Source organism: Oncorhynchus kisutch, linkage group LG4 (genome assembly GCF_002021735.2).
Source record: "Oncorhynchus kisutch isolate 150728-3 linkage group LG4, Okis_V2, whole genome shotgun sequence".
Taxonomy (NCBI): domain Eukaryota; kingdom Metazoa; phylum Chordata; class Actinopteri; order Salmoniformes; family Salmonidae; genus Oncorhynchus; species Oncorhynchus kisutch.
The window spans coordinates 20101832-20129283 of NC_034177.2; the positions used below are offsets into that span (position 1 = coordinate 20101832).

At 42.2% G+C, this 27452-nt stretch overlaps 1 protein-coding gene across 1 annotated transcript in view; it reads right to left on the minus strand.

Annotated features, from left to right (window-relative positions):
- Positions 1-27452, minus strand: part of LOC109888620 (neurocan core protein) — a 289577-nt gene that overhangs the window by 64726 nt on the left and 197399 nt on the right. The window contains exon 10 of the mRNA XM_031822616.1: positions 25027-25143. Coding sequence (XP_031678476.1) covers positions 25027-25143 — 117 coding nt within the window. The remainder of the gene's footprint in view (positions 1-25026; positions 25144-27452) is intronic.

Genomic DNA, 27452 nt, shown 5'->3' on the forward strand with positions numbered 1-27452 from the left:
AGAGAAGGAAAGAGAGAGAGAGAGAGAGAAGGAAAGAGAGAGAGAGAGAGAGAGAGGAGAGAGAGAGAGAGAGAGAGAGAGGGAGAGAGAGAGAGAGAGAGAGAGAGAGAGAGAGAGAGAAAGAAAGAGATAGTTAGAGGGTGACAGAGAGAGAGAAGAGAGAGAGAGAGACAGAGAATGAGAGAGATATGTTAGAGGGTGACAGAGCGAGAGGGTGAAAGAGAGAGAGAGAGACAGAGAAAGATAGTTAGAGGGTGACAGAGAGAGAGACAGAGAAAGAGAGAGTGAGAGAGAGACAGAGAAAGAGAGAGATAGTTAGAGGGTGACAGAGAAAGACAAAGAAAGAGAGAGTGAGAGAGAGACAGAGAAAGAGAGAGATAGTTAGAGGGTGACAGAGAGAGAGACAGAGAAAGAGAGAGTGAGAGAGAGACAGAGAGAGTGAGAGAGAGACAGAGAAAGAGAGAGATAGTTAGAGGGTGACAGAGAGAGAGACAGAGAAAGAGAGAGTGAGAGAGAGACAGAGAGAGTGAGAGAGAGACAGAGAAAGAGAGAGTGAGAGAGAGACAGAGAAAGAGAGAGATAGTTAGAGGGTGACAGAGAAAGACAGAGAAAGAGAGAGTGAGAGAGAGACAGAGAAAGAGAGAGATAGTTAGAGGGTGACAGAGAAAGAGAGAGAGAAAGAGAGAGTGAGAGAGAGACAGAGAAAGAGAGAGATAGTTAGAGGGTGACAGAGAAAGACAGAGAAAGAGAGAGTGAGAGACAGAGAAAGAGAGAGAGATAGTTAGAGGGTGACAGAGAAAGAGAGAGAGAAAGAGAGAGTGAGAGAGACAGAGAAAGAGAGAGTGAGAGAGAGACAGAGAAAGAGAGAGATAGTTAGAGGGTGACAGAGAAAGAGAGAGAGAAAGAGAGAGTGAGAGAGAGACAGAGAAAGAGAGAGATAGTTAGAGGGTGACAGAGAAAGAGAGAGTGAGAGAGAGAGACAGAGAAAGAGAGAGATAGTTAGAGTGTGACAGAGAAAGAGAGAGAGAAAGAGAGAGTGAGAGAGACAGAGAAAGAGAGAGTGAGAGAGAGACAGAGAAAGAGAGAGATAGTTAGAGGGTGACAAAGAAAGACAGAGAAAGAGAGAGTGAGAGAGAGACAGAGAAAGAGAGAGATAGTTAGAGGGTGACAGAGAGAGAGACAGAGAACGAGAGAGTGAGAGAGAAACAGAGAAAGAGAGAGATAGTTAGAAGGTGACAGAGAGACCGAGAAAGAGAGTGTGGGAGAGAAACAGAGAAAGAGAGAGATAGTTAGAGGGTGACAGAGAGAGAGGGTGAAAGAGAGAGAGAGAGAAACAGAGAAAGAGAGAGATAGTTAGAGGGTGACAGAGAGACAGAGAAAGAGAGCGTGGGAGAGAAACAGAGATAGAGAGAGATAGTTAGAGGGTGACAGAGAGAGAGAGAGAGAGAGAGGAGAGAGAGAGAGAGAGAGAGAGAGAGAGATCGTTAGAGGGTGACAGAGAGACAGAGAAAGAGAGCGTGGGAGAGAAAACAGAGAGAGAGATAGTTAGAGGGTGACAGAGAGACAGAGAAAGAGAGCGTGGGAGAGAAACAGAGAAAGAGAGAGATAGTTAGAGGGTGACAGAGAGAGAGGGGTGAAAGAGAGGAGAGAGAGAGAGAGAGAGAGAGAGAGAGAGAGAGAGAGATAGTTAGAGGGTGACAGAGAGAGAGAGACAGAGAAAGTAGATGAGAGAGAGAGAGAAAGAGAGAGATAGTTAGAGGGTGACAGAGAGACAGAGAAAGAGAGAGTGGGAGAGAAACAGAGAAAGAGAGAGATAGTTAGAGGGTGACAGAGAGACAGAGAAAGAGAGCGTGGGAGAGAAACAGAGAAAGAGAGAGATAGTTAGAGGGTGACAGAGAAAGAGAGAGATAGTTAGAGGGTGACAGAGAGAGAGACAGAGAAAAAGAGAGTGAGAGAGAAACAGAGAAAGAGAGAGATAGTTAGAGGGTGACAGAGAAAGACAGAGAAAGAGAGAGTGAGAGAGAGAGAGTGAGAGAGAGACAGAGAAAGAGAGAGTGAGAGAGAGAGAGAGAGAGAGATAGTTAGAGGGTGACAGAGAGAGAGATAGTTAGAGGGTGACAGAGAGAGAGACAGAGAAAGATAGAGTGAGAGAGAGAGAGAAAGAGAGAGATAGTTAGAGGGTGACAGAGAAAGAGAGAGATAGTTAGAGGGTGACAGAGAGAGAGACAGAGAAAAAGAGAGTGAGAGAGAGAGAGAAAGAGAGAGATAGTTAGAGGGTGACAGAGAAAGAGAGAGATAGTTAGAGGGTGACAGAGAGAGAGAGACAGAGAAAAAGAGAGTGAGAGAGAAACAGAGAAAGAGAGAGATAGTTAGAGGGTGACAGAGAGACAGAGAAAGAGAGCGTGAGAGAGAAACAGAGAAAGATAGAGATAGTTAGAGGGTGACAGAGAGAGACAGAGAAAGAGAGAGATAGTTAGAGGGTGACAGAGAGAAAGAGAGTGAAAGAGAGACCTGGAACTGCTAATGGGATTATTTGCACTCAACAGGTCCTATTGATGACCTTATTATTCAGCAGAGCATAAGAAAGCTCTATTCAACACTAACAAAACGTACAGCCGTGAAACAGAGAAGGTAAGCCACAATGAGATGGAGCATGTATCAGACACCCATACACCCCACCCACCCACCCACCCACCCACACACACACACACACACACACACACACACACACACACACACACACACACACACACACACACACACACACACACACACACACACACACACACACACACACACACACACACCTGCTGTTGCCAGCGTATGGTAACTCAGCCGCTGTCAGTATGGTAGACAGACAGCTTGTTTAGTCATAACACAGCCCAACAGCTTAGTAAAGGACCCAGGGTGGGAAACTAAATGCCAACACTTCCCTGATCAAACAGTGTTTTGATAGATTAAAGAGAGGGTTAGTGAACCTGGAAATACCAGAAGGGAAAAATTCATTTAGGACAGGAGAACAGGAAGCGGGAGAGTATAGACCTGAAGGAGAGGACTGCTCAGTACCCAGGCTGGTCTTGTCCAGGGCTGGGTCAATTCCATTTCAATTTAGTCCATTTGAAGTTCCAATTCAACAACTGAAAAAAATCCTGATTGAAAATAAATGACACTTTTCATTCCTTGAATTGGAACATTAGTTCATCCCTTCACTCTCTTGAATTGACTGACTGAATGAAATGGAATTGACCCCAAACAGTGATGTAGTGGTAAGTAAAGAGGTGGGTAAACTGTGTGTGTGTGTGTGTGTGCGTGTGTGTGTGTGTGTGTGTGTGTGTGTGTGTGTGTGTGTGTGTGTGTGTGTGTGTGTGTGTGTGTGTGTGTGTGTGTGTGTGTGGTGTGTGTGTGTGTGTGTGTGTGTGTGTGTGTGTGTGTGTGTGTGTGTGTGTGTGCCCTTGGCTGGTGGATGTGTATGGGGGAGAAGGAGGATGACTGGACGTAGAGTGGATCAGAGCTGTGAACATAGGAACTGGAGGTACTAAACTCAGCAAAAAAAGAAACGTCCCTTTTTCAGGACCGTGTCTTTCAAAGATAATTCATAAAAATACAAATAACTTCACAGATCTTCATTGTAAAGGGTTTAAACACTGTTTCCCAAGCCCGACTACCCTGTATGTAGCCTCGCTACTGTTATAGCTTTGCTACTGTTATAGCCTCGCTACTGTTATAGCTTTGCTACTGTTATAGCCTCACTACTGTTATAGCTTTGCTACTGTTATAGCCTCACTACTGTTATAGCTTTGCTACTGTTATAGCCTCACTACTGTTATAGCTTTGCTACTGTTATAGCCTCACTACTGTTATAGCTTTGCTACTGTTATAAGCCTCACTACTGTTATAGCTTTGCTACTGTTATAGCCTCACTACTGTTATAGCTTTGCTACTGTTATAGCCTCACTACTGTTATAGCTTTGCTACTGTTATAGCCTCACTACTGTTATAGCTTTGCTACTGTTATAGCCTCACTACTGTTATAGCTTTGCTACTGTTATAGCCTCACTACTGTTATAGCTTTGCTACTGTTATAGCCTCACTACTGTTATAGCCTCACTACTGTTATAGCCTCACTACTGTTATAGCTTTGCTACTGTTATAGCTTTGCTACTGTTATAGCTTTGCTACTGTTATAGCCTCACTACTGTTATAAGCCTCACTACTGTTATAGCCTACTACTGTTATAGCCTCACTACTGTTATAGCCTCACTACTGTTATAGCCTCACTACTGTTATAGCCTCACTACTGTTATAGCTTTGCTACTGTTATAGCTTGCTACTGTTATAGCTTTGCTACTGTTATAGCTTTGCTACTGTTATAGCTTTGCTACTGTTATAGCCTCACTACTGTTATAGCCTCACTACTGTTATAGCCTCACTACTGTTATAGCCTCACTACTGTTATAGCCTCACTACTGTTATAGCCTCACTACTGTTATAGCCTCACTACTGTTATAGCCTCACTACTGTTATAGCTTTGCTACTGTTATAGCTTTGCTACTGTTATAGCTTTGCTACTGTTATAGCTTTGCTACTGTTATAGCCTCACTACTGTTATAGCTTTGCTACTGTTATAGCTTTGCTACTGTTATAGCTTTGCTACTGTTATAGCTTTGCTACTGTTATAGCTTTGCTACTGTTATAGCCTCACTACGGTTATAGCTTTGCTACTGTTATAGCTTTGCTACTGTTAGCTTTGCTACTGTTATAGCCTCACTACTGTTATAGCTTTGCTACTGTTATAGCTTTGCTACTGTTATAGCCTTGCTACTGTTATAGCTTTGCTACTGTTATAGCTTTGCTACTGTTATAGCCTTGCTACTGTTATAGCCTTGCTACTGTTATAGCTTTGCTACTGTTATAGCCTTGCTACTGTTATAGCTTTGCTACTGTTATAGCTTTGCTACTGTTATAGCTTTGCTACTGTTATAGCTTGCTACTGTTATAGCTTTGCTACTGTTATAGCCTTGCTACTGTTATAGCTTTGCTACTGTTATAGCTTTGCTACTGTTATAGCTTTGCTACTGTTATAGCCTTGCTACTGTTATAGCCTTGCTACTGTTATAGCCTCACTACTGTTATAGCTTTGCTACTGTTATAGCCTCACTACTGTTATAGCTTTGCTACTGTTATAGCCTCACTACTGTTATAGCTTTGCTACTGTTATAGCCTCACTACTGTTATAGCTTTGCTACTGTTATAGCCTCACTACTGTTATAGCTTTGCTACTGTTATAGCCTCACTACTGTTATAGGCCCTCACTACTGTTATAGCCTCACTACTGTTATAGCTTTGCTACTGTTATAGCTTTGCTTACTGTTATAGCTTTGCTACTGTTATAGCCTCACTACTGTTATAGCCTCACTACTGTTATAGCCTCACTACTGTTATAGCTTTGCTACTGTTATAGCTTTGCTACTGTTTATAGCTTTGCTTACTGTTATAGCTTTGCTACTGTTATAGCTTTGCTACTGTTATAGCCTTGCTACTGTTATAGCCTTGCTACTGTTATAGCTTTGCTACTGTATAGCTTTGCTACTGTTATAGCCTCACTACTGTTATAGCTTTGCTACTGTTATAGCTTTGCTACTGTTATAGCCTCACTACTGTTATAGCTTTGCTACTGTTATAGCTTTGCTACTGTTATAGCTTGCTACTGTTTATAGCCTCACTACTGTTATAGCTTTGCTACTGTTATAGCTTTGCTACTGTTATAGCCTCACTACTGTTATAGCTTTGCTACTGTTATAGCCTCACTACTGTTATAGCTTTGCTACTGTTATAGCTTTGCTACTGTTATAGCTTTGCTACTGTATAGCTTTGCTACTGTTATAGCCTCACTACTGTTATAGCTTTGCTACTGTTATAGCCTTGCTACTGTTATAGCTTTGCTACTGTTATAGCCTTGCTACTGTTATAGCCTTGCTACTGTTATAGCCTCACTACTGTTATAGCTTTGCTACTGTTATAGCCTTGCTACTGTTATAGCCTCACTACTGTTATAGCTTTGCTACTGTTATAGCCTTGCTACTGTTATAGCTTTGCTACTGTTATAGCCTTGCTACTGTTATAGCCTTGCTACTGTTATAGCCTCACTACTGTTATAGCTTTGCTACTGTTATAGCCTCACTACTGTTATAGCTTTGCTACTGTTATAGCCTCACTACTGTTATAGCTTTGCTACTGTTATAGCTTTGCTACTGTTATAGCTTTGCTACTGTTATAGCTTTGCTACTGTTATAGCTTTGCTACTGTTATAGCTTTGCTACTGTTATAGCCTTGCTACTGTTATAGCCTTGCTACTGTTATAGCCTTGCTACTGTTATAGCTTTGCTACTGTTATAGCTTTGCTACTGTTATAGCTTTGCTACTGTTATAGCCTTGCTACTGTTATAGCCTTGCTACTGTTATAGCCTCACTACTGTTATAGCTTTGCTACTGTTATAGCCTCACTACTGTTATAGCTTTGCTACTGTTATAGCCTTGCTACTGTTATAGCTTTGCTACTGTTATTTTTTACTGTCTTTTTATTGTTGTTTTTATTTCTTTACTTACCTACGTACCTTTTATTTAATAAATTCAATGGTATCAACACATCAAACACATGGTTCCCAGGTGGTTGATACCATTCCATTGACTCCATTCCAGACATTATTATGAGGCGTCCACCCCTCAGAACTTCTGTGCTGTTGCCTTGTGTTCTATAGATAGATCAATGAACCATTGATATTGGTTCCAGCCTAGTGTATAAAAATACGTCTATTTGCTAACATCACAGATTGTTATTTAGTTTATACAGTAGATGCATACGCTTGTTCATTGGTATGGACATAGAAACTAACCTATACAGATGTAGGATCTTCATTTGATCTCCCTGTTGCAGGAGAACTCATTTAGACTTACACATTTCAGACTTTATTTTCCCCTATGAAAACTGTTTCAACCCCTACAAAAATGTCCATAAATTATAATCCACATAATAATTCACATTTCCTGTTGCTGCAGGATTATTTTCCTGCTTTAGAAAATTGGCTCAAATAAAGATCTATATCTGTAGAAATGTAGATTTAGTAGTCCTAAATTCAAAATCATATTGATTTAAACAGTTGTTACTCTAACTCAACCACACCTAGAGTATTCACGTTTATTGCGTTTAATGCATGAAACCTGTTTTCCAATACCGAGAATAACAAAACATAAACAATAAACACTAATCCTGAGTATGATTCAGGCATCAATTTAGTATATTAATCAATAAAGAAATTGAACAGCTAGTCATTTACCACAGACTGGGGTGGTCAACTTGTATGAATAACACCCATAGGTTCAGAGTGGAGATCAGAGGGCAGTGTTCTGACCATTACTGTGTGTGTGTGTGTGTGTGTGTGTGTGTGTGTGTGTGTGTGTGTGTGTGTGTGTGTGTGTGTGTGTGTGTGTGTGTGTGTGTGTGTGTGTGTGTTTGTGTGTGTGTGTGTGTGTGTGTGTGTGTGTGTGCGTGTGCATACGTGAGTGCGAGCATGTGTGTAAGAACGAGACGGAGAGAGAGTGAGTGTGTGTGTGTTTCAGCCAGACCGACAGGTCCAAGCTGCTGTTGACAGGGATAATTCAACACACACATGGGTCTGTGGGAAAATCTAATGAGAAGAGTATGTCACAACATGTCAAAGCCCTGGTCCTCACACAGCCCTCACCAATGACAGCCAGCCTATCTCTGGTCCCTGTTCTCTGACAGCAAGCCTATCTCTGGTCACTGTTCTCTGACAGCCAGCCTCTCTGGTCACTGTTCTCTGACAGCCAGCCTATCTCTGGTCCCTGTTCTCTGACAGCCAGCCTATCTCTGGTCCCTGTTCTCTGACAGCCAGCATATCTCTGGTCCCTGTTCTCTGACAGCCAGCCTATCTCTGGTCACTGTTCTCTGACAGCCAGCCTCTCTGGTCACTGTTCTCTGACAGCCAGCCTATCTTTGGTCAGTGTTCTCTGACAGCCAGCCTATCTCTAGTCCCTGTTCTCTGACAGCCAGCCTATCTCTGGTCACTGTTCTCTGACAGCCAGCCTATCTCTGGTCACTGTTCCCTGGGAGATGAGGCTTGGTCAGTGGCCTGTTTTCATTTCCCAGTCCCACATAAACAGAGGTCTGTGGCCCTAAAGCCATGCAGGTACCAGTCAGTCAGTCTGCATCTACCTGCCGTCAGAGACACAGCTGGCTGGCTGGAGATACTGGCTGGATAGACACATGGTTGTTTTTCTAGAAGAGAAAGGGTTCTCAATGAGTTACCTGGCTAAATAAACATTTCAAAACATTGGAAAGCGGTGGGAATATTCTTGCTGACTCATTCCCCTCCTTTCCTTCCCCAATTGACTCCCTCCTTTTACCTTGGGACATTGAGTACCCCTAGGGACAGTGATTTAGAAATGTCCCCTGACAGCCACTGTCTCAGCTGCCACCCAGAACTGTGATCATTACCAGGGTTTACCAGGGGTCAGCTCCACTCTAAATGACTGATCTACTGTATCATACAGCTACAGCAATGCAGAAACACCTTTGATTTTAATGTAGAACAGTTCCCTCAGGGGAGGAAATGGAGGGCTATTCTCTACCTCTGCTATTTCTGACATACTTTAGCAAAAAGAAGGGAAAGAATCGATTAATCACTGGCAGTGGGAAAACTTAGTGGGTTAGACTATATACTGTAAGTAGATCGTTTTGAGTGGTGTGAAGTTGTGGAGTACAGTGTAGGCTACAATGACAGTGCAGAGGTTTATAACGAAGTCATTTTCACAGACGTTTCTACGTCAACACCTGATTGATCCACTTCAGAGCAACTGTACCTCAGCTCCACCTCAACTCACCTGGCTTTGGGCTGATGCTTCTTATCGCTCTTTTTCAAATCATTTCTCTGCTCATCTTTCTACATTCAAATCTTACATTAGAATGATTTGACAGTACTGACGAAGGATCAGCTCCTAGAGAGATATTACAACCTACGGCTGCAAATATTGAGGTGGCTTATTCTAATGCTTACCCAATAAAATGCGCTAAATCACCAATTTGGTACATTATTGCGCACATGGTAGATTACACATCATAAAATATACTGAGACACATTATAGACAGTAGCCGACAAGTAGCAAAATAGAACTCAATTGATTGAACATGAAATGTATTCCAATATTATTGAAAAAGGCCTATAGCCTATACTGTTGATATTGAAATGCAGTCGTCTCAGTTTTCATTTGAAGCATCTTTATACATCGCTTGTTTGTATCAATTGCAAAGACATTGGCAACTTTGAAGTGTAGTAATTTTTTTCTGAAGTTATCGGCGAATAAGTGGATGGTGTTGGCAGATGTTAGATTCCAATGGTTTTGGGAAACAGCTCAGAGATGTAACGATGCTCCTACGAAGGTTCTAAGATGCTTTTGGGAAACTGGGCACTGGTCTGTTGTCATGGAGATAAGAAGGCCTCCCTTGATTTGTGTGTATGGCCATAGAAAAAGCTAATTCATCTCCAGGACTGTTTACAGCACGTTGAGCAACAGTGCGCTACACACACACATACCACACACACGCAGGCGCGCGCACACACACACACACTAGAGGTCGACTGATTAATCGGAATGGCCGATTAATTAGGGACGATTTCAAGTTTTCATGACAATCGGAAATCTGTATTTTTGGACACACTGATTTGTTGATTTTTTTACATTGAATTTTTTTTAATGTTTTAAATGTATTTTTATACCTTTATTTAACTAGGCAAGTAAGTTAAGAACACATTCTTGTTTTCAATGACGGCCTAGGAACGGTGGGGCATTCAGGGGCAGAATGACCGATTATCACCTTGTCAGCTCGGGGGATCCACTCTTGCAACCTTAAAGTTAACTAGTCCAACGCAATAACGACCTGCCTCTCTCTCGTTGCACTCCACAAGGAGACTGCCTGTTACGCAAATGCAGTAAGCCAAGGTAAGTTGCTAGCTAGCATTAAACCTATCTTATAAAAAACAATCAATCATAATCACTAGTTAACTACACATGGTTGATGATATTACTAGATATTATCTAGCGTGTCCTGCATTGCATATAAACTAACTGAGCATACAAGCATACAAGTATCTAAGTATCTGACTGAGCGGTGGTAAACAGAAGCAGGCACGTAAACATTCATTCAAACAGCACTTTCCTGCGTTTTGCTAGCAGCTCTTCGTTGTGCGTCAAGCATTGCGCTGTTTATGACTTCAAGCCTATCAACTCCCGAGATGAGGCTGGTGTAACCGAAGTGAAATGGCTAGCTAGTTAGCGCACGCTAATAGCATTTCAAACGTCACTTGCTCTGAGCCTTGCAGTGGTTGTTTCCCTTGCTCTGCATGGGTAACGCTGCTTCGAGGGTGGCTGTTGTCGTTGTGTTCCTGGTTCGAGCCCAGGGAGGAGCGAGGAGAGAGACGAAAGCTATACTGTTACACTGGCAATACTAAAGTGCCTAGAAGAACATCCAATAGTCAAAGGTTAATGAAATACAAATGGTATAGAGGGAAATAGTCCTATAATTCCTATAATAACTACAAGCTAAAAACTTCTTACCTGGGAATATTGAAGACTCCTATTGAAAGGAACCACCAGCTTTCATATGTTCTCATGTTCTGAGCAGGGAACTGAAATGTTAGCTTTTTACATGGCACATATTGCACTTTTACTTTCTACTCCAATACTTTGTTTTTGCATTATTTAAACCAAATTGAACATGTTTCATTATTTACTTGAGGCTAAATTGATTTTATTGATGTATTATATTAAGTTAAAATAAGTGTTCATTCAGTATTGTTGTAATTGTCATTATTACAAAAGAATTTAAAGAAATCTGCCGATTAATCGGTATCGGCTTTTTTGGTCCTCCAATAATCGGTATCGGCGTTGAAAAACCATAATCGTTCGACCTCTAACACACACACACACACACACACACACACACACACACACACACACACACACACACACACACACACACACACACACACACACACACACACACACACACACACACACAGCATTCCATCTTATTCTCATTCTGCAGGACAGAAAGCATGTCCTCTGCCTCTCATTGCACACAGGAGTTCGGAGAGGAGTGAGTGTGAGTTTGTGTGGCAGTGGGCCACTGCAGACTGAGAAGATCCAATCAGGGGTGTGTGAGGCTTGTGATGGCGGGTGACTGGGGTGGATCAGGTGATCACGTCGCCATGAGAGATGAGGGCGAGAGGCAGAGGTAGAGTAATGAGGTGTGGCAGCAGGTGGAGTAAGCCAATCACACTCCTTTAAGAGGCTCAGCGCCCGACACACTCATATCATTCTGACCATCAATCACACAGAACACACTCGCAGGCATGCACACACACACATGCACACACACAAGCAGGCATGTACACACACACACACACACACACAGACACACACATTTTACATTTGCATTTAAGTTATTTAGCACTCTTATCTAGAGCGACTTACAGTAGTGAGTGCATACATTTCTCGTACTGTTCCCCCGTGGGAATCAAACCCACAACCATGCTCTACCAACTGAGCCACGTGGGACACACACTCCAGGGCGAGATTGTGACTGAAAGCCACACAAACTGTCTTGGAAATTACCATTCACTTCTTGAATTAACTGCATTGAAATGGAACTGACCAAAATCCATCTAGGGGCATTATCCTCTTACACCCAGTGCTCCCTTTTCCCACCCCCAGAAAGGGCTGTCCTCTGTGGGCTAGCTCTCTCCAGACCCAGGCTCTCTGTTCCACAGCCAGGGGACCAGGTCGGGTTATGGGCTTGGGCTAAGGTTGAATATATCCCTTTTCTCCCGGGTAACCCGGTATTTCCCACCAAATCCGTAAGTGCCATTCAAGAGCATATAAAGCATATAGATAGGTCTATGTCTGCATTTGTTTAGAGCTTTGATCGAAAATTCAAGCCTGATGCTACCTGAGCCTGATGAGACATACATGAAATACATTGTATGAGCCCTACATGATTGTGCTGTTATCCAATACATATATGATATAGGCTACTGTACATTATTATGCACGACAGAAAAACATAAAAGCTCATAGCTATATGCTATCTTAGGTAAATAAATTAAACTAGCTTCAGAAGGCTAATCTTTTAGAGTCTAAACTGTAATACTGTACTGTATTGTATTATACTATATTATATGGACTGGAATTACGCACATCTTTCAAACCATGATAACGCAAGGAGAGATTCTGGTACAAGTATAGGATAGTAGATGTGATTTTAATTTTGAAATATAATAGGGCCTATTTGTATAATTAATGTTAACTTACCTCCCCTCTCTATTGTTGCTTCATTCCGTCCTTGCTTTCAACAGTTACATTTGTTGAAGTTTTATTGTTATCAAGCAAAGCTTGATTTTGGAAGAAACTTAGCAAGATAACAATCTTCTAAATTAGCAAACCAAATGCACAACTGCAGAGTATTTAGCACATTTTAGATTGTTACCTTAATAGTTTTAAAATATCTAGCCGGCAAACATGTATCTGTGAATTCCATATTGTAACTAGATCACCTGGTGCATGCTGCACGACAGTGATTGACTCACAAGGCTCCAGTCTCTCGTCGTTGACTGTGTTCGAGAGGATCAAAACTGCAATATACTTGTATCATGGGCAAATTGTGACTGACTTATCTACAAATAATCATGTTGTTATTTATGACGCAGGGTGATTTGTAGATTAGTCAGTCGGCAGTCGTTTTGATTCTCTCGAACACAGCCGTTGTGTGCTTGTAAACAAACACCATGTGATTGGGGACTACCGGTAAGCGTCATAATGACAGGTGAAATTAAGAATGCGATCTTCCTTATCTCCTAACGAATTGCACAAGTTGACTGCATGTATTTACTTAAAAAGTAGCTACAAATATTCAAATGTATTAAAAATATTCAGTTGAAGTCAGACGTTTACATACTTAGCCAAACACATTTAAACTCCCTGTCTTAGGTCAGTTAGGATCACCACTTTACTTTAAAAATATGAAACGTCAGAACAATAGTAGAGAGAATAATTTATTTCAGCTTTTATTTTTTCACATTCCTAGTGGGTCAGATGTTTACATACACATACATTTAGTATTTGCTAGCATTGCCTTTAAATTGTTTAACTTGGGTCAAACGTTTCAGGTAGCCTTCCACAAGCTTCCCACAATAAGTTGGGTGAATTTTGGTCCATTCCTCCTGACGGAGCTGGTGTAACTGAGTCAGGTTTGTAGGCCTCCTTGCTCGCACACGCTTTTCCAGTTCTGCCCACACATTTTCTATAGGATTGAGGCCAGGGCTTTGTGATGGCCACTCCAATACCTTGACTTTGTTGTCCTTAAGCCATTTCGCCACAACTTTGGAAGTATGCTTGGGGTCATTGTCCATTTGGAAGACCCGTTCTAAACAGCTTTAACTTCCTGACTGATGTCTTGAGATGTTGCTTCAATATATCCACATCATTTTCCATCCTCATGATGCCATCTATTTTGTGAAGTGCACCAGTCCCTCCTGCAGCAAAGAACCCCCACAAAATGTGCTTCACGTTTGGGATGGTGTTCTTCGGCTTGCAAGCCTTCCCATGTTTTCCTCCAAGCATAACGATGGTCATTATTGCCAAACAGTCTTATTTTTGTTTCATCAGACCAGAGGACATTTCTTCAAAAAGTACAATCTTTGTCCCCATGTGCAGCTGCAAACCGTAGTCTGGCTTTTTATGGTGGTTTTGGAGCAGTGGCTTCTTCCTTGTTGAGAGGCCTTTCAGGTTATGTCAATATAGGACTCGTTTTACTGTGGATTTAGATACTTTTGTACCTGTTTCCTCCAGCATCTTCACAAGGTCCTTTCGCACCAAATTACATTCATCTCTAGCAGACAGAACGCGTCTCCTTCCTCAGCGGTATGACGACTGCGTGGTCCCATGGTGTTTATAGTTGCGTACTATTGTTTATACAGATGAACATGGTACCTTCAGGTGTTTGTAAATTGCTCCACGGATGAACCAGACTTGTGGAGGTCTACAATATATTTTCTGAGGTTGGCTGATTTCTTTTAATTTTCCCATGATATCAGGCAAAAAGGCACTGAGTTTGAAGGTAGGCCTTGAAATACATCCACAGGTACACCTCCAATTGACTCAAAGTATGTCAATTAGCCTATCAGAAGCTTCTAAAGCCATGACATCATTTTCTGGAATTTTCCAAGCTGTTTAAAAGCACAGTCAACTTAGTGTATGTAAACTTCTGACCCACTGGAATTGTGATACAGTGAATTATAAGTGAAATAATCTGTCTGTAAACAATTGTTGGAAAAATGACTTATGTCATGCACACAGTCGATGTCCTAACCGACTTGCCAAAACTATAGTTTGTTAACAAGAAATTTGTGGAGTGGTTGAAAAACAAGTTTTAATGACTCCAACTTAAGTGTATGTAAACTTCCGACTTCAACTGTATATCCCAGTATACGGTATACACGGTATACCACCCAAGCCTAGGGCCAATGATATTAATAGCCCTAACTTCATTAATGTTTCAGGCTCAATGATAGGAGCTAGTGTGAGAGGAGACGGATGCACCACAGGGTACATTAGTAACAGACAGGAAGGGTTGGAGGGGAGCTCTAAAGGACTATCTAAACACAATATCCACATTCTCACTTCATATAGACTAAAGTACACAACAGTTGCATGCAGCGAGGCAAGAGCAGAGTATGTGTATGTGTGTGTGTGTGGGGCAACTAGACAGAGGGGGGCAAGTAGAGAGGGGGGGAAACTGGAGAGTGAGAGGGAGACAAAGAGAGTGAGAAAGGAGGGAGAAAAAATGAGAAGAAAGAGCGTCAGGGGAAAGGAGAGAAAGAGGGAGAAAGAGAGAGGTAAGTGGGAGGTACAGGGAAAACTCACAATACAATCACTCTCTCAGAATGAGGACAGAGAGCACAGGAAATGGAAAATGAAATTGTGTACACTCCTGTCAAGCATCAAACTTCCAGGAGGACATTGATATTGCTCAGCAGTGGGACATACAAAGTTGGGATTCAATTTATTTTCTTCAAATTGACCCGGAGGGATGGTAAACCCACATCAGAATTTGTTTGTCAGTTATTTTGTGTGATTGTTTAGGTGTGAAGGGAGAGTAGGGGAAGTTGTCTACATTGCTCAGTTCACTGAGCCGGAAATTTTACTCATTCTCTGCTCTCCTGTATAGTATCAGTAGGAAGGGGAGGATGAGGAAGAAGAGGGCAGGAAGAGGATGAATGGGAGAAGAAGGACAAGGGCAGAGGGCCATCAGAGTGTGTGTTTCTCAGGCCAGATTGCAATGCCAGTCTGCAGCACACAGTTACAGTGCCTTGCGAAAGTATTCGGCCCCCTTGAACTTTGCGACCTTGCCACATTTCAGGCTTCAAACAACTTTGCGACCTTGCCACATTTCAGGCTTCAAACATAAAGATATAAAACTGTATTTTTTTGTGAAGAATCAACAACAAGTGGGACACAATCATGAAGTGGATCGACATTTATTGGATATTTCAAACTTTTTTAACAAATCAAAAACTGAAAAATTGGGCGTGCAAAATTATTCAGCCCCCTTAAGTTAATACTTTGTAGCGCCACCTTTTGCTGCGATTACAGCTGTAAGTCGCTTGGGGTATGTCTCTATCAGTTTTGCACATCGAGAGACTGACATTTTTTCCCATTCCTCCTTGCAAAACAGCTCGAGCTCAGTGAGGTTGGATGGAGAGCATTTGTGAACAGCAGTTTTCAGTTCTTTCCACAGATTCTCGATTGGATTCAGGTCTGGACTTTGACTTGGCCATTCTAACACCTGGATATGTTTATTTTTGAACCATTCCATTGTAGATTTTGCTTTATGTTTTGGATCATTGTCTTGTTGGAAGACAAATCTCTGTCCCAGTCTCAGGTCTTTTGCAGACCATTCTTCCAGAATGGTCCTGTATTTGGCTCCATCCATCTTCCCATCAATTTTAACCATCTTCCCTGTCCCTGCTGAAGAAAAGCAGGCCCAAACCATGATGCTGCCACCACCATGTTTGACAGTGGGGATGGGGTGTTCAGGGTGATGAGCTGTGTTGCTTTTACGCCAAACATAACGTTTTGCATTGTTGCCAAAAAGTTAAATTTTGGTTTCATCTGACCAGAGCACCTTCTTCAACATGTTTGGTGTGTCTCCCAGGTGGCTTGTCGCAAACTTTAAACAACACTTTTTATGGATATCTTTAAGAAATGGCTTTCTTCTTGCCACTCTTCCATAAAGGCCAGATTTGTGCAATATACGACTGCAATATATGACTGATTGTTGTCCTATGGACAGAGTCTCCCACCTCAGCTGTAGATCTCTGCAGTTCATCCAGAGTGATCATGGGCCTCTTGGCTGCATCTCTGATCAGTCTTCTCCTTGTATGAGCTGAAAGTTTAGAGGGACGGCCAGGTCTTGGTAGATTTGCAGTGGTCTGATACTCCTTCCATTTCAATATTATCGCTTGCACAGTGCTCCTTGGGATGTTTAAAGCTTGGGAAATCTTTTTGTATCCAAATCCGGCTTTAAACCTCTTCACAACAGTATCTCGGACCTGCCTGGTGTGTTCCTTGTTCTTCATGATGCTCTCTGCGCTTTTAACGGACCTCTGAGACTATCACAGTGCAGGTGCATTTATACGGAGACTTGATTACACACAGGTGGATTGTATTTATCATCATTAGTCATTTAGGTCAACATTGGATCATTCAGAGATCCTCACTGAACTTCTGGAGAGAGTTTGCTGCACTGAAAGTAAAGGGGCTGAATAATTTTGCACGCCCAATTTTTCAGTTTTTGATTTGTTAAAAAAGTTTGAAATATCCAATAAATGTCGTTCCACTTCATGATTGTGTCCCACTTGTTGTTGATTCTTCACAAAAAAATACAGTTTTAGATCTTTATGTTTGAAGCCTGAAATGTGGCAAAAGGTCGCAAAGTTCAAGGGGGCCGAATACTTTCGCAAGGCACTGTATCTGTTCTCATTTATCAGAAAGAGGGAGAGAGAGGGGAGAGAAGAGAAAGAAATAAATAGACAGAAAAAGAGAGGGGGAGAAGAGAGATAGAGACAAAGAGAAGTCAAAATAATTTCCTCATTATCTGCAGCGTTGACAATCCCCCTTCACTATCCCTGTCCAGAATAACTAAAGACAATCACCCACCTCGTCCTTCATACTTCACTCAACTCTGCTTATGCCCCAGACCAAACCAATAAAATATTGATTGCATGTAACAATTCCTCTTTCTCTCTCTGCAAGCTAAATAAGTTTGATGGACAGAATCTCAGTGTCTTCCATAATGCACAAGCGATCCTGTCTTTTTACACACATCCTTCTTTTAAAAAAGTGACAGCTCACCCAAAATAATTATCCTACTTCTTTTGACCCCTGTCTGAGATTTTTTGCATTTTCATCTGTACATCCCAAAACAAACCTAATTTGAACAGATAAAGCCGTTACTGTCTTAGAACTAAGCTCTGCTTAAAAATCTGCCCAGCAACAAGATCTTAGCTACAGTATACAGCCAAGGCGCAAGACTCCACTGTCTTTGGGAAGTGCGACAGCTTAGTGATATCCACTCCACAAGGCAGACTTCCTCTCTGGGTGGAACGCAATGAAAAGAGCCCCCGAAAAACGACTCCACCCACGTGGACACACACACGTTAATTAACGGAGTGGAGCTTGTAGCGGCCTTTAAGTGTCTGTGACAGTTTGCCACGAGTGTTGCAGATACAAAAATGCCATGACTAGAGCTGATCAGTAGCGGTGCGTGGGTAAAATCACTGGGGAAGCCAAGCCAGAAAAAAAGCCATATTGCAACCTATGTGTTGTGATAATTGTGTTGTTTGCTCTATAACCTGTTAGTTCATGTGCTTTGACACCGTGATATACAGGCCTAAAGGCTGAGACACTAAAAAGACACAGTGGCAGAATACATTCAACCACACATTTAATTTCATTACAAAACTAGAGAGCAACATCTGTCTGGCGGAGTCCACAAAGCATATTGCATGTAACAAACAGTTACATGACCTACAGCATTGTCAAGCAAGTTAATGTTTCCGACGTTTATGGACGAGTTACCGCAATTCGCAAAGAAAACAGGAGCTGCCTCTATTATTCCAGCACCATTTTAACCTCAACATTCAACATCATCAAATCACAATGACAATTAAAAGATTCCAAAAACAATTTAGTCCAATCAATAAGCTAAATATCATATGGATGTCTATGGTACTGATTTCTGTGTGTGTGTGTGTGTGCGTGTGTGTGAGTAAGTAGAGTTTTTTCTACTGTTGAAAAGCCAATGCCATCCTCCTCTTCCATGTTACCTAAACGGTCTATGACTCTGTCATACAGTACACACTTCGTTTTTGTTGTCCTAGGCTATCTAGCTAAAATGCTTGAATGCTAGCTTTAATTTAATAGGCAGCAATTAGCCAGCTAGTTAACATTAGCCTACTACATCTAGCTACATATGGAACTCCCATCCTCTCAGACCAGAGGCACAATGTATGAATTTATGGTTGGATCAGAATCACCATTATAGTCATTGGCCAAAATGGAGAATTAAGAAAAACAAAAGTCCAAATCCCTATCTCCATCCATGGCTAATGTAGTAAAGAGACAATTTTAGCTAGCAAGCCACTGGAGGACAACACAACGAGATGCAACAATTCAAGATTTATTTCTGTCAATGATGTTTGGCTTGATGTGATGTGATTAGTAAGAAGCCAAATCCAAACTGTCTTCCCTTGGCACTTTCTTTTGGTGCGCCAGGACCACTCACAGTTGAGCTCCCTCAGTTAAGTTTGATTTGCTATCATTGTATAATGTTTTATCAAGGGAGGCCAAATGCTCGCTGGCTTCCCTTGCATTCAATGCTATGGGCGGCAACAATATCGTAGTGTTTTTGACCAGACAGCATCAGATAGATGGGCTTCACATCTATCCCTCCTCTCTCTAATGTCAATATTGCTTGGCTACTGCTGTTTCTGTTTGTTCTTATTGTTTTATTTCACTGTAGAGCCCCCAGTCCCATTCAACATGTCTTAGATAGCTCCTTTGTCCCACCCCCCACAAATGCGGAGACCTCACCTGGCTTAATTGGTGCCTCCAGGAATGCAACCTCTCTCATCATCACTCAACACCTAGGTTTACCTCCAATGTACTCACATCCTACCATACCCTCTGTACATAATGGCCTCAATCTATTCTACCACGCCCAGAAATATGCCCCTTTTGTTCCCAACGCACTACATGACCAATTCTTCTAGCCTTTAGCCGTACCCATATCCTAGTCCTCCTCTGTTCCTCTGGTGATGTAGAGGTTAACACAGGCCCTGTAGCCCCCAGTACTACACCTATTCCCCAGGCGCTCTCATTTGTTGACTTCTGTAACTGTAAATGCCTTTGTTTCAAGCATGTTAACATCAGAAGCCTCCCCCTATGTTTGCTTTATTCACTGCTTTAGCATACTCTGCCAACCCTGATGTCCTAGCCGTGTCTGAATCCGGCTTAGGAACGTCACCAAAAATTCTGAAATTTCAATCCCAGACTACAACATTTTCCGTCAAGATAGAACTGCCAAAGGGGCAATCTACTGCAGAGAGGTGCAATCTACTGCAGAGATAGCCTACAGAGTTCTGTCATACTATCCAGGTCTGTGCCCAAACAGTTCAAAATTATACTTTTAAAAATCCACCTCTCCAGAAATAAGTTATTATAACTTGTAGACCACCCTTAGACCACCCTTAGACCCCAGCTGTGCCCTGGACACCAATTCACATATAGCCTAGTGGTTAGAGCGTTGGACTAGTAACCGAAAGGTTGCAAGTTCAAATCCCCGAGCTGACAAGGTACAAATCTGTCGTTCTGCCCCTGAACAGGCAATTAACCCTCTTGGCATTCATTGAAAATAAGAATTTGTTCTTAACTGACTTGCCTAGTAAAATAAAATTAAAAAAAATATGTGAATTGATTGCCCCCCCCCCCCCCCCATCTATCTTCAGAGTTCGTACTGTTAGGTGTCCAAAACTGGGATATGCTTAACACCCCGGCCATCCTACAATCTAAACTAGATGCCCTCAATCTCACACAAATTATGAAGGAACCTACCAGGTACAACCCTGAATCCGTAAACATGGGCACCCTCATGGATATCATCCTGACCAACTTTCCCTCTAAATAAACCTCTGCTGTCTTCAACAAGGATCTCAGCGATCACTGCCTCGTTGCCTGCGTCCGAAATGGGTCCGTATTCAAATGACCACCCCTCATCACTGTCAAACACTCCCTAAAACACTTCAGCGAGCAGGCCATTCTAATCGACCTGGACTCATCCCGTCAGTAGAGGATGTCTGGTTGTTCTTTAAAAGTGCAATCCTCACCATCTTAAATAAGCATGCCCCTTTCAAAAAACATAGAACTAAGAACAGATATACCCCTTGGTTCACTCCAGACTTGACTGCCCTTGACCAGCACAAAAACATCCGGTGGCGTACTGCATTAGCATCGAATAGCCCCCGCGATATGCAACCTTTCAGGGAAGTCAGGAACCAATACACACAGTCAGTTAGGAAAGCAAAGGCTAGCATTTTCAAACAGAAATTTGCATCTTGTTGCACTAATTCCAAAATGTTCTGGGACACTGTAAAGTCCATGGAGAAAAAGAGCACCTCCTCCCAGCTGCCCACTGCACTGACGCTAGGAAACACTGTCACCACTGACAAATCTACGATAATTGAGAATTTCAATAAGCATTTTTCTACGACTGGCCTTGCTTTCCACCTGGATACCCCTATCCAGGCCAACAGGTCTGCACCCCCCACAGCAGCTCGGCTTCCTATTTCACAACAAAGCCTCCTTCACTCATGCTGCCAAACATACCCTCGTAAAACTGACTATTCTACCGAACTTTGACTTCTGCGACGTCATTTACAAAATAGCCTCCAACACTCTACTCAGCAAATTGGATGTAGTCTATCACAGTGCCATCCGTTTAGTCATTAAGCCCCTTATACTACCCACCACTGCGACCTGTATGCTCTCGTTGGCTGGCCCTCGCAACATATTTGTTACCAAACCCACTGGCTCCAGGTCATCTATAAGACTTTGCTAGGTAAAGCCCCACCTTATCTCAGCTCACAGGTCACCACAGCAACCCTTTTGCACTCCAGTATCTCTACCTGTACATCATCATCTGCACAGCTATCACTCCAGTGTTAATTGCTAAATTGTAATTATTTCGCCACTATGTCCTATTTATTGCCTTACCTCCCTAATCTTACTTCATTTACACACACTGTATATAGATTTTCTATTGTGTTATTGACTGTACGTATGTTTATCCCATGTGTAACTCTGTGTTGTTATTTCACACTGCTTTGCTTTATCTTGGCCAGGTCGCAGTTGTAAGTGAGAACTTGTTCTCAACTGGCCTACCTGGTTAAATAAAGGTGAAAAAAAAAAAAATAAATAAAATAGATGCCACTGGAGCTGACATGATTCCTTGTCAGAGAGAGCCTCTATGCCTGTCCTACACAATAGATTTCTATTAGAAAGTTCCACATTGTATACTGTATGCATTTTTACAGGTGTTGGACTTTACTATTAGTCTACGCATTTAAAGGTACCGACCCCCACTGATAGTCTACCTATTGTCTACACACAGTTATGTATATTGGAAACCAATAGAATATTTATAAGATTTATGTACATAGGTGCATGCCTGTATATAGGGTGTTATGGCCCTTTCCCCCTTGGGAAACTCCCACCTGACCCTGTGTCTCCCCAAGTCCCCAACCCTTCCTCCTTCTCTCTCCCTGCAGAGCGATTCTCCCCTCATCTCATTCATGTTTGAGTGACCCAGCAGAAACGGAGCCCATGGATTACGCAGATCCTCTAAACGCCACATCCCCAATAGGCTCTGGGGATAATCTCTGAGCAGCTTCAGCTTCTTCAACTGCAATTCAACAGCCCTGTTTCGAGTGAATCATAATTTCTCCCATTGTAGTATGCAGAGGGAAATACAATTGTATTATTGCAGTGTATGTGGCTCTGCCTCGCTTGGTAGTAATAAAGTAATGATGCATGATAATGACCATGAAGAATCACTGATAAAGACTCAATCACACAGAGCAGGAGAAGCAAATGGAAGTTCTAGTGTACAAATGGAGTTCTAGTATTCAAATGGAGTTCTAGTGTACAAATGGAAGTTCTAGTGTACAAATGGAAGTTCTAGTGTACAAATGGAGTTCTAGTGTACAAATGGAAGTTCTAGTGGAAGTTCTAGTGTACAAATGGAGTTCTAGTGTACAAATGGAGTTCTAGTGTACAAATGGAGTTCTAGTGTACAAATGGAAGTTCTAGTGTACAAATGGAGTTCTAGTGTACAAATGGAAGTTCTAGTGTACAAATGGAGTTCTAGTGTACAAATGGAGTTCTAGTGTACAAATGGAGTTCTAGTGTACAAATGGAGTTCTAGTGTACAAATGGAGTTCTAGTGTACAAATGAAGTTCTAGTGTACAAATGGAGTTCTAGTGTACAAATGGAGTTCTAGTGTACAAATGGAGTTCTAGTGTACAGGCGGTTTGGAAAATAATCCTGCAGCAACAGGAAATGTGAAATATTATGTGGATTATAATTAGGCAAATAAAGTCTGACATTATAAACTTTAGAATCCTTTTTAAACCTCGAACACAGTAACATTCTCAGCAACAGAAGAGTGATCAAATTAAGATCTGACATCTGTAGAGAAAAGGTAACGTTAGAACAAGAAGTGTGTGTAGCATTTCGCTACACCCACAATAACATCTGCTAAACACGTGTATGTGACCAATAACATTTGATTTGAAGAGAGAAAGCCAGACAGCAAAGAAAGAAAAAGACAAAAAGAAGACAATCCTCTCATCCTCAACTGGAGAGAACGTGATGTTGAGTTATTACAAATGTGGTCAAGGGTTTGCAGTAATATGCTATTAACCTGATTGCCTTTGGCTGTAATTAATATGTCAGAGACCACAGACAGACAGACAGACATCCTATCTGCTGCAGACACAAGCTGCAGGAAACGAGCAGCAGCCAAAGCCAATTACCATCCACAGTCCTGCAGGAGGTTTTCAAACTGAGCACAAAACAAGACAATAACCATACACAGAATGAACCGACAACATGAAATGCATATTGGAAAGATGTTATTCTACATTTTAAAATCTCCAAATGAATCCCTTTTGTTTTTATTGCCAGAAACAATGAGGAATATCTGTTTTATATGATTAATATTGACATACACAATATGGTCTATGTCACAACAGATTCTAAGAGATCCCAAACTAGCATAACAAATCATATATTATTCATCGTTTAACATGCATTTATCAGGACTTATTGACGTGGCTGTAGTGTTGATTAATCACTGATGCCTTTAGCCGATATTAGTTAAGGATGATCCCCAAATCGAAGGCTGCCGCCCTCAGACAGTCATGGTGTGTGTGTGTGTTTGTGTGTGTGTGTGTGTGTGGTCAGTAGATGGCTGATTGATAATCAATACCTCCCCTCTTAACCTCTGACCCCTCGTCTGTGACTCCTCTACATAAGCAGTGACCTGGGAAAAGCAATCCCTCCCCATTGACTTTGCATTTCTCCTCTCCCATACACAACAGTGTCACACAGCTCCAACCTTTAATCTCCTCGAGTCCTCACTGAGCTCCTATCCCATCTTCTACAGTGACAGCTCTTACTGCAGTACAGAACACCACGGCACGGTGCAACTAAGACTCGCTCCTTCACACACATACACACGCTACTGTATCACTGTTCCCAACCATTATTACCCTACACCCTTGACTGAGCCCATGTTCTCTTCACAGTCACACACACCTCAGTGTGACACAGCACTGTGAGTGTGCAGCAGGGTACAGCCTAGCTCAGTGCTGACTGGCTCAGTCTCTTATCACACAACCCAGTGGAGAGATGAGCTGCCTGGCAGCCTGCCAGTGAGAGAGTCACAAACATTCAGCATCTTACTGTCACAGACTGCTGGCTCTGCCTGGTCTTACAAAGCACTCTCACAGCAACCCCAGTCACACACATTCACTGTTAGAGTCTCACCTCTGAGCACGGAAAACAGACACCCACTGCACATGCACACGCACACACACACACACACACACACACACGCGCAACTCAGAAAACACCATACAGACAAAGTACACACACCTCTGAAAACACCACACACCCTCCCCATTCACACTCTCTTTCACAGACTGCCGCCTCATCCTCACCTCTGCAGGCAGGGAACAGCAAGAAACAGGAACCTGGGCACAGCAGGACCATGCAGCTAAACTTCCTCATGCAATAACTGACTGTGCCAAAGGGTCATGAAATGTACTGTAGCAAAGTCTGACTCCATTCAAACGCATTGAGAACAACTTGTACCACATCTGTACCACCTATACTGGACATGTACTGTACCATTCATGTGAGGCATTTTACTGTGTGCTGATTATGTTAATCAGTTACAGTTAAACAGCTCCCTCTGTGAGGCGGGTTGAACCGGATGCTTCCGGTTTTCAGGGGATATTGAAGGAGTGCCTGTGAAGCAACTTCAGCTTTTTGACTATAACACTCCATCTCAACTCCTCCTCCACATTTACTGGATTGGTTGAACAGCGTTGAAGAGAACCTCCCCCTACAGTTTTTTCTCTCTCGTCAGGACCAGAAATAAAGCCCGCTCAGGTGCTTCTTGTACATTTGCAACGTAAGGTTAGTTAAAGAGTAACGCTGAAATGAGTTGAAATGGATGTGAGAACAAAGGGATGGGACAGAGACAGTCCTTCTGAAGGTCTTAACCTCTGCCCTTTCTTTTGTGAACTTTAACCCCTGACCCCACTCACCGATCTCACAGCTCTCTCCGGAGTAGCCCTGGGGGCAGTAGCAGCTGTAACCGTCGCCCTCCTGCAGACAGCTGCCTCCATGCAGACAGGGTCTGGTCTGACATGGGTTGTCCTCAGCTGCAGAATGGAGACATGGCAGGCGGGTTAACCAAGGGACTCACATACTCACACACACAAACACAGACACACACAGGCATGCACACACACACACACATGCGTGCACACACACGCACACACACACATACAGTTGAAGTCGGAAGTTTACATTAACTTAGGTTGGAATCATTAAAACTCATTTTTCAACCACTCCACAAATTTCTTGTGAACAAACTATAGTTTTGGCAAGTCGGTTAGGACATCTACTTTGTGCATGACACACGTCATTTTTCCAACAATTGTTTACAGACAGATTATTTCACTTATAATTCACTGTATCATAATTCCAGTGGGTCAGAAGTTTACATACACTGAGTTGACTGTGCCTTTAAACAGCTTGGACAATTCCAGAAAATGATGTCATGGCTTTAGAAGCTTCTGATAGGCTAATTGACATAATTTGAGTCAATTGGAGGAGTACCTGTGGATGTATATCAAGGCCTACCTTCAATCTCAGTACCTCTTTGCTTGTCATCATGGGAAAATCAAAATAAATCAACCAAGACCTCAGAAGATACATTGTAGACCTCCACAAGTCTGGTTCATCCTTGGGAGCAATTTCCAAACGCCTGAAGGTACCACGTGAATTTGTACAAACAATAGTACGCAAGTATAAACACCATGGGACCATGCAGCTGTCATACCACTCAGGAAGGAGACACGTTCTGTCTCCTAGAGATGAACGTGCTTTGGTGCGAAAAGTACAAATGAATCCCAGAACTGCAAAGGACCTTAAAGTAAAGTGGTTTGCAACTGCACATGGAGACAAAGATCGTATTTTTTGGAGAAATGTCCTCTGGTCTGATGAAACAAAAATAGAACTGTTTGGCCATAACGACCATCATTATGTTTGGAGGAAAAAGGGTGAGGCTTGCAAGCTGAAGAACACCATCCCAACCGTGAAGCAGCACAGGGGTGGCAGCATCATGTTGTGTGGCTTGCTTTGCTGCAGGAGGGACTGGTGCACTTCACAAAATAGATGGCATCATGAGGCTGGAAAATTATGTGGATATATTGAAGCAACATCCAAGACATCAGTCAGGAAGCTTGGTGGCAAATGGGTCTGCCAAATGACAATGACCCCAAACATACTTCCAAAGTTGTGGCAAAATGGCTTACGGAAAACAAAGTCAACGTATTGGTGTCCATCACAAAGCCCTGACCTCAATCCTATAGAAAATGTGTGTGCAGAACTGAAAAAACGTGTGCGAGCAAGGAGGCCTACAAACCTGACTCCGTTACCCTGACTCTGTCAGGAGGAATGGGCCAAAATTCACCCAACTTATTGTGTGAAGCTTGTGGAAAGTTACCCAAAACTTTTTACCCAAGTTAAACAATTTGAAGGCAATGCTACCAAATTCTAATTGAGTGTATGTAAACTTCTGACCCACTGGGAATGTGATGAAAGAAATAAAAGCTGAAATAAATCATTCTCTCTACTATTATTCTGACATTTCACATTCTTAAAATAAAGTGGTGATCCTAACTGAACTAAAACAGGGACTTTTTACTATAATTAAATGTCAGGAGTTGTGAAAAACTGAGTTTAAATGTATTTGGCTAAGGTGTATGTAAACTTCCGACTTCAACTGTATATATACTTGCGAGGACTTTTTGAGGCCCAACAAATTATTCCCATTCAAAATCCTATTTTCCCTAACCCGTAACCCTAAATCTAAACCTAACCCTAAAACTAACCCTAACCGTAACCCCTAAACCTAATCCCAACTCCTAACCCTGACCCTAAACCTAACCCCTGAGCCTAAAATGTGACCCGATTCAGGAAACTAGGCCTATCTCGCAAGTCATGACTTCACAGGAGAGCCGTTTGAACATAAACAAATATTTTTTATCAAAATGTGTTTTTTGGGCAGAAATGCCTTCTTGAACTTGTGAACTTTCATATGCCTTAATAACGACCTTGCATGCCATCTGTAAATACAAATACAATTGTTAAATTATGAGCCTTGTTGGTTAAGCCACAGAAAAAGGTAACAACCTTCCCACTAGCCATGAATGGCTGAGATAATGCGTGGGCTGGACATGCCGAGAGAGGAGTTTGGGTTGGCCAGCCATATAGAAGGCTTCTGTCTATTTGAGCTCGTCAGCCTGTGTTGGTAATCCTGGTGAACACGGCTTTAAAAACAATATATTGTGTAGTGGAGCTACATAAGTGTTGCTCTCCACTATCTGGAGGATCAAGTTTTTAAATCAGTGGTGTTAGAGCCGATTTGGACATATTTGTATAAAAGACTGAACATACGGAGCTC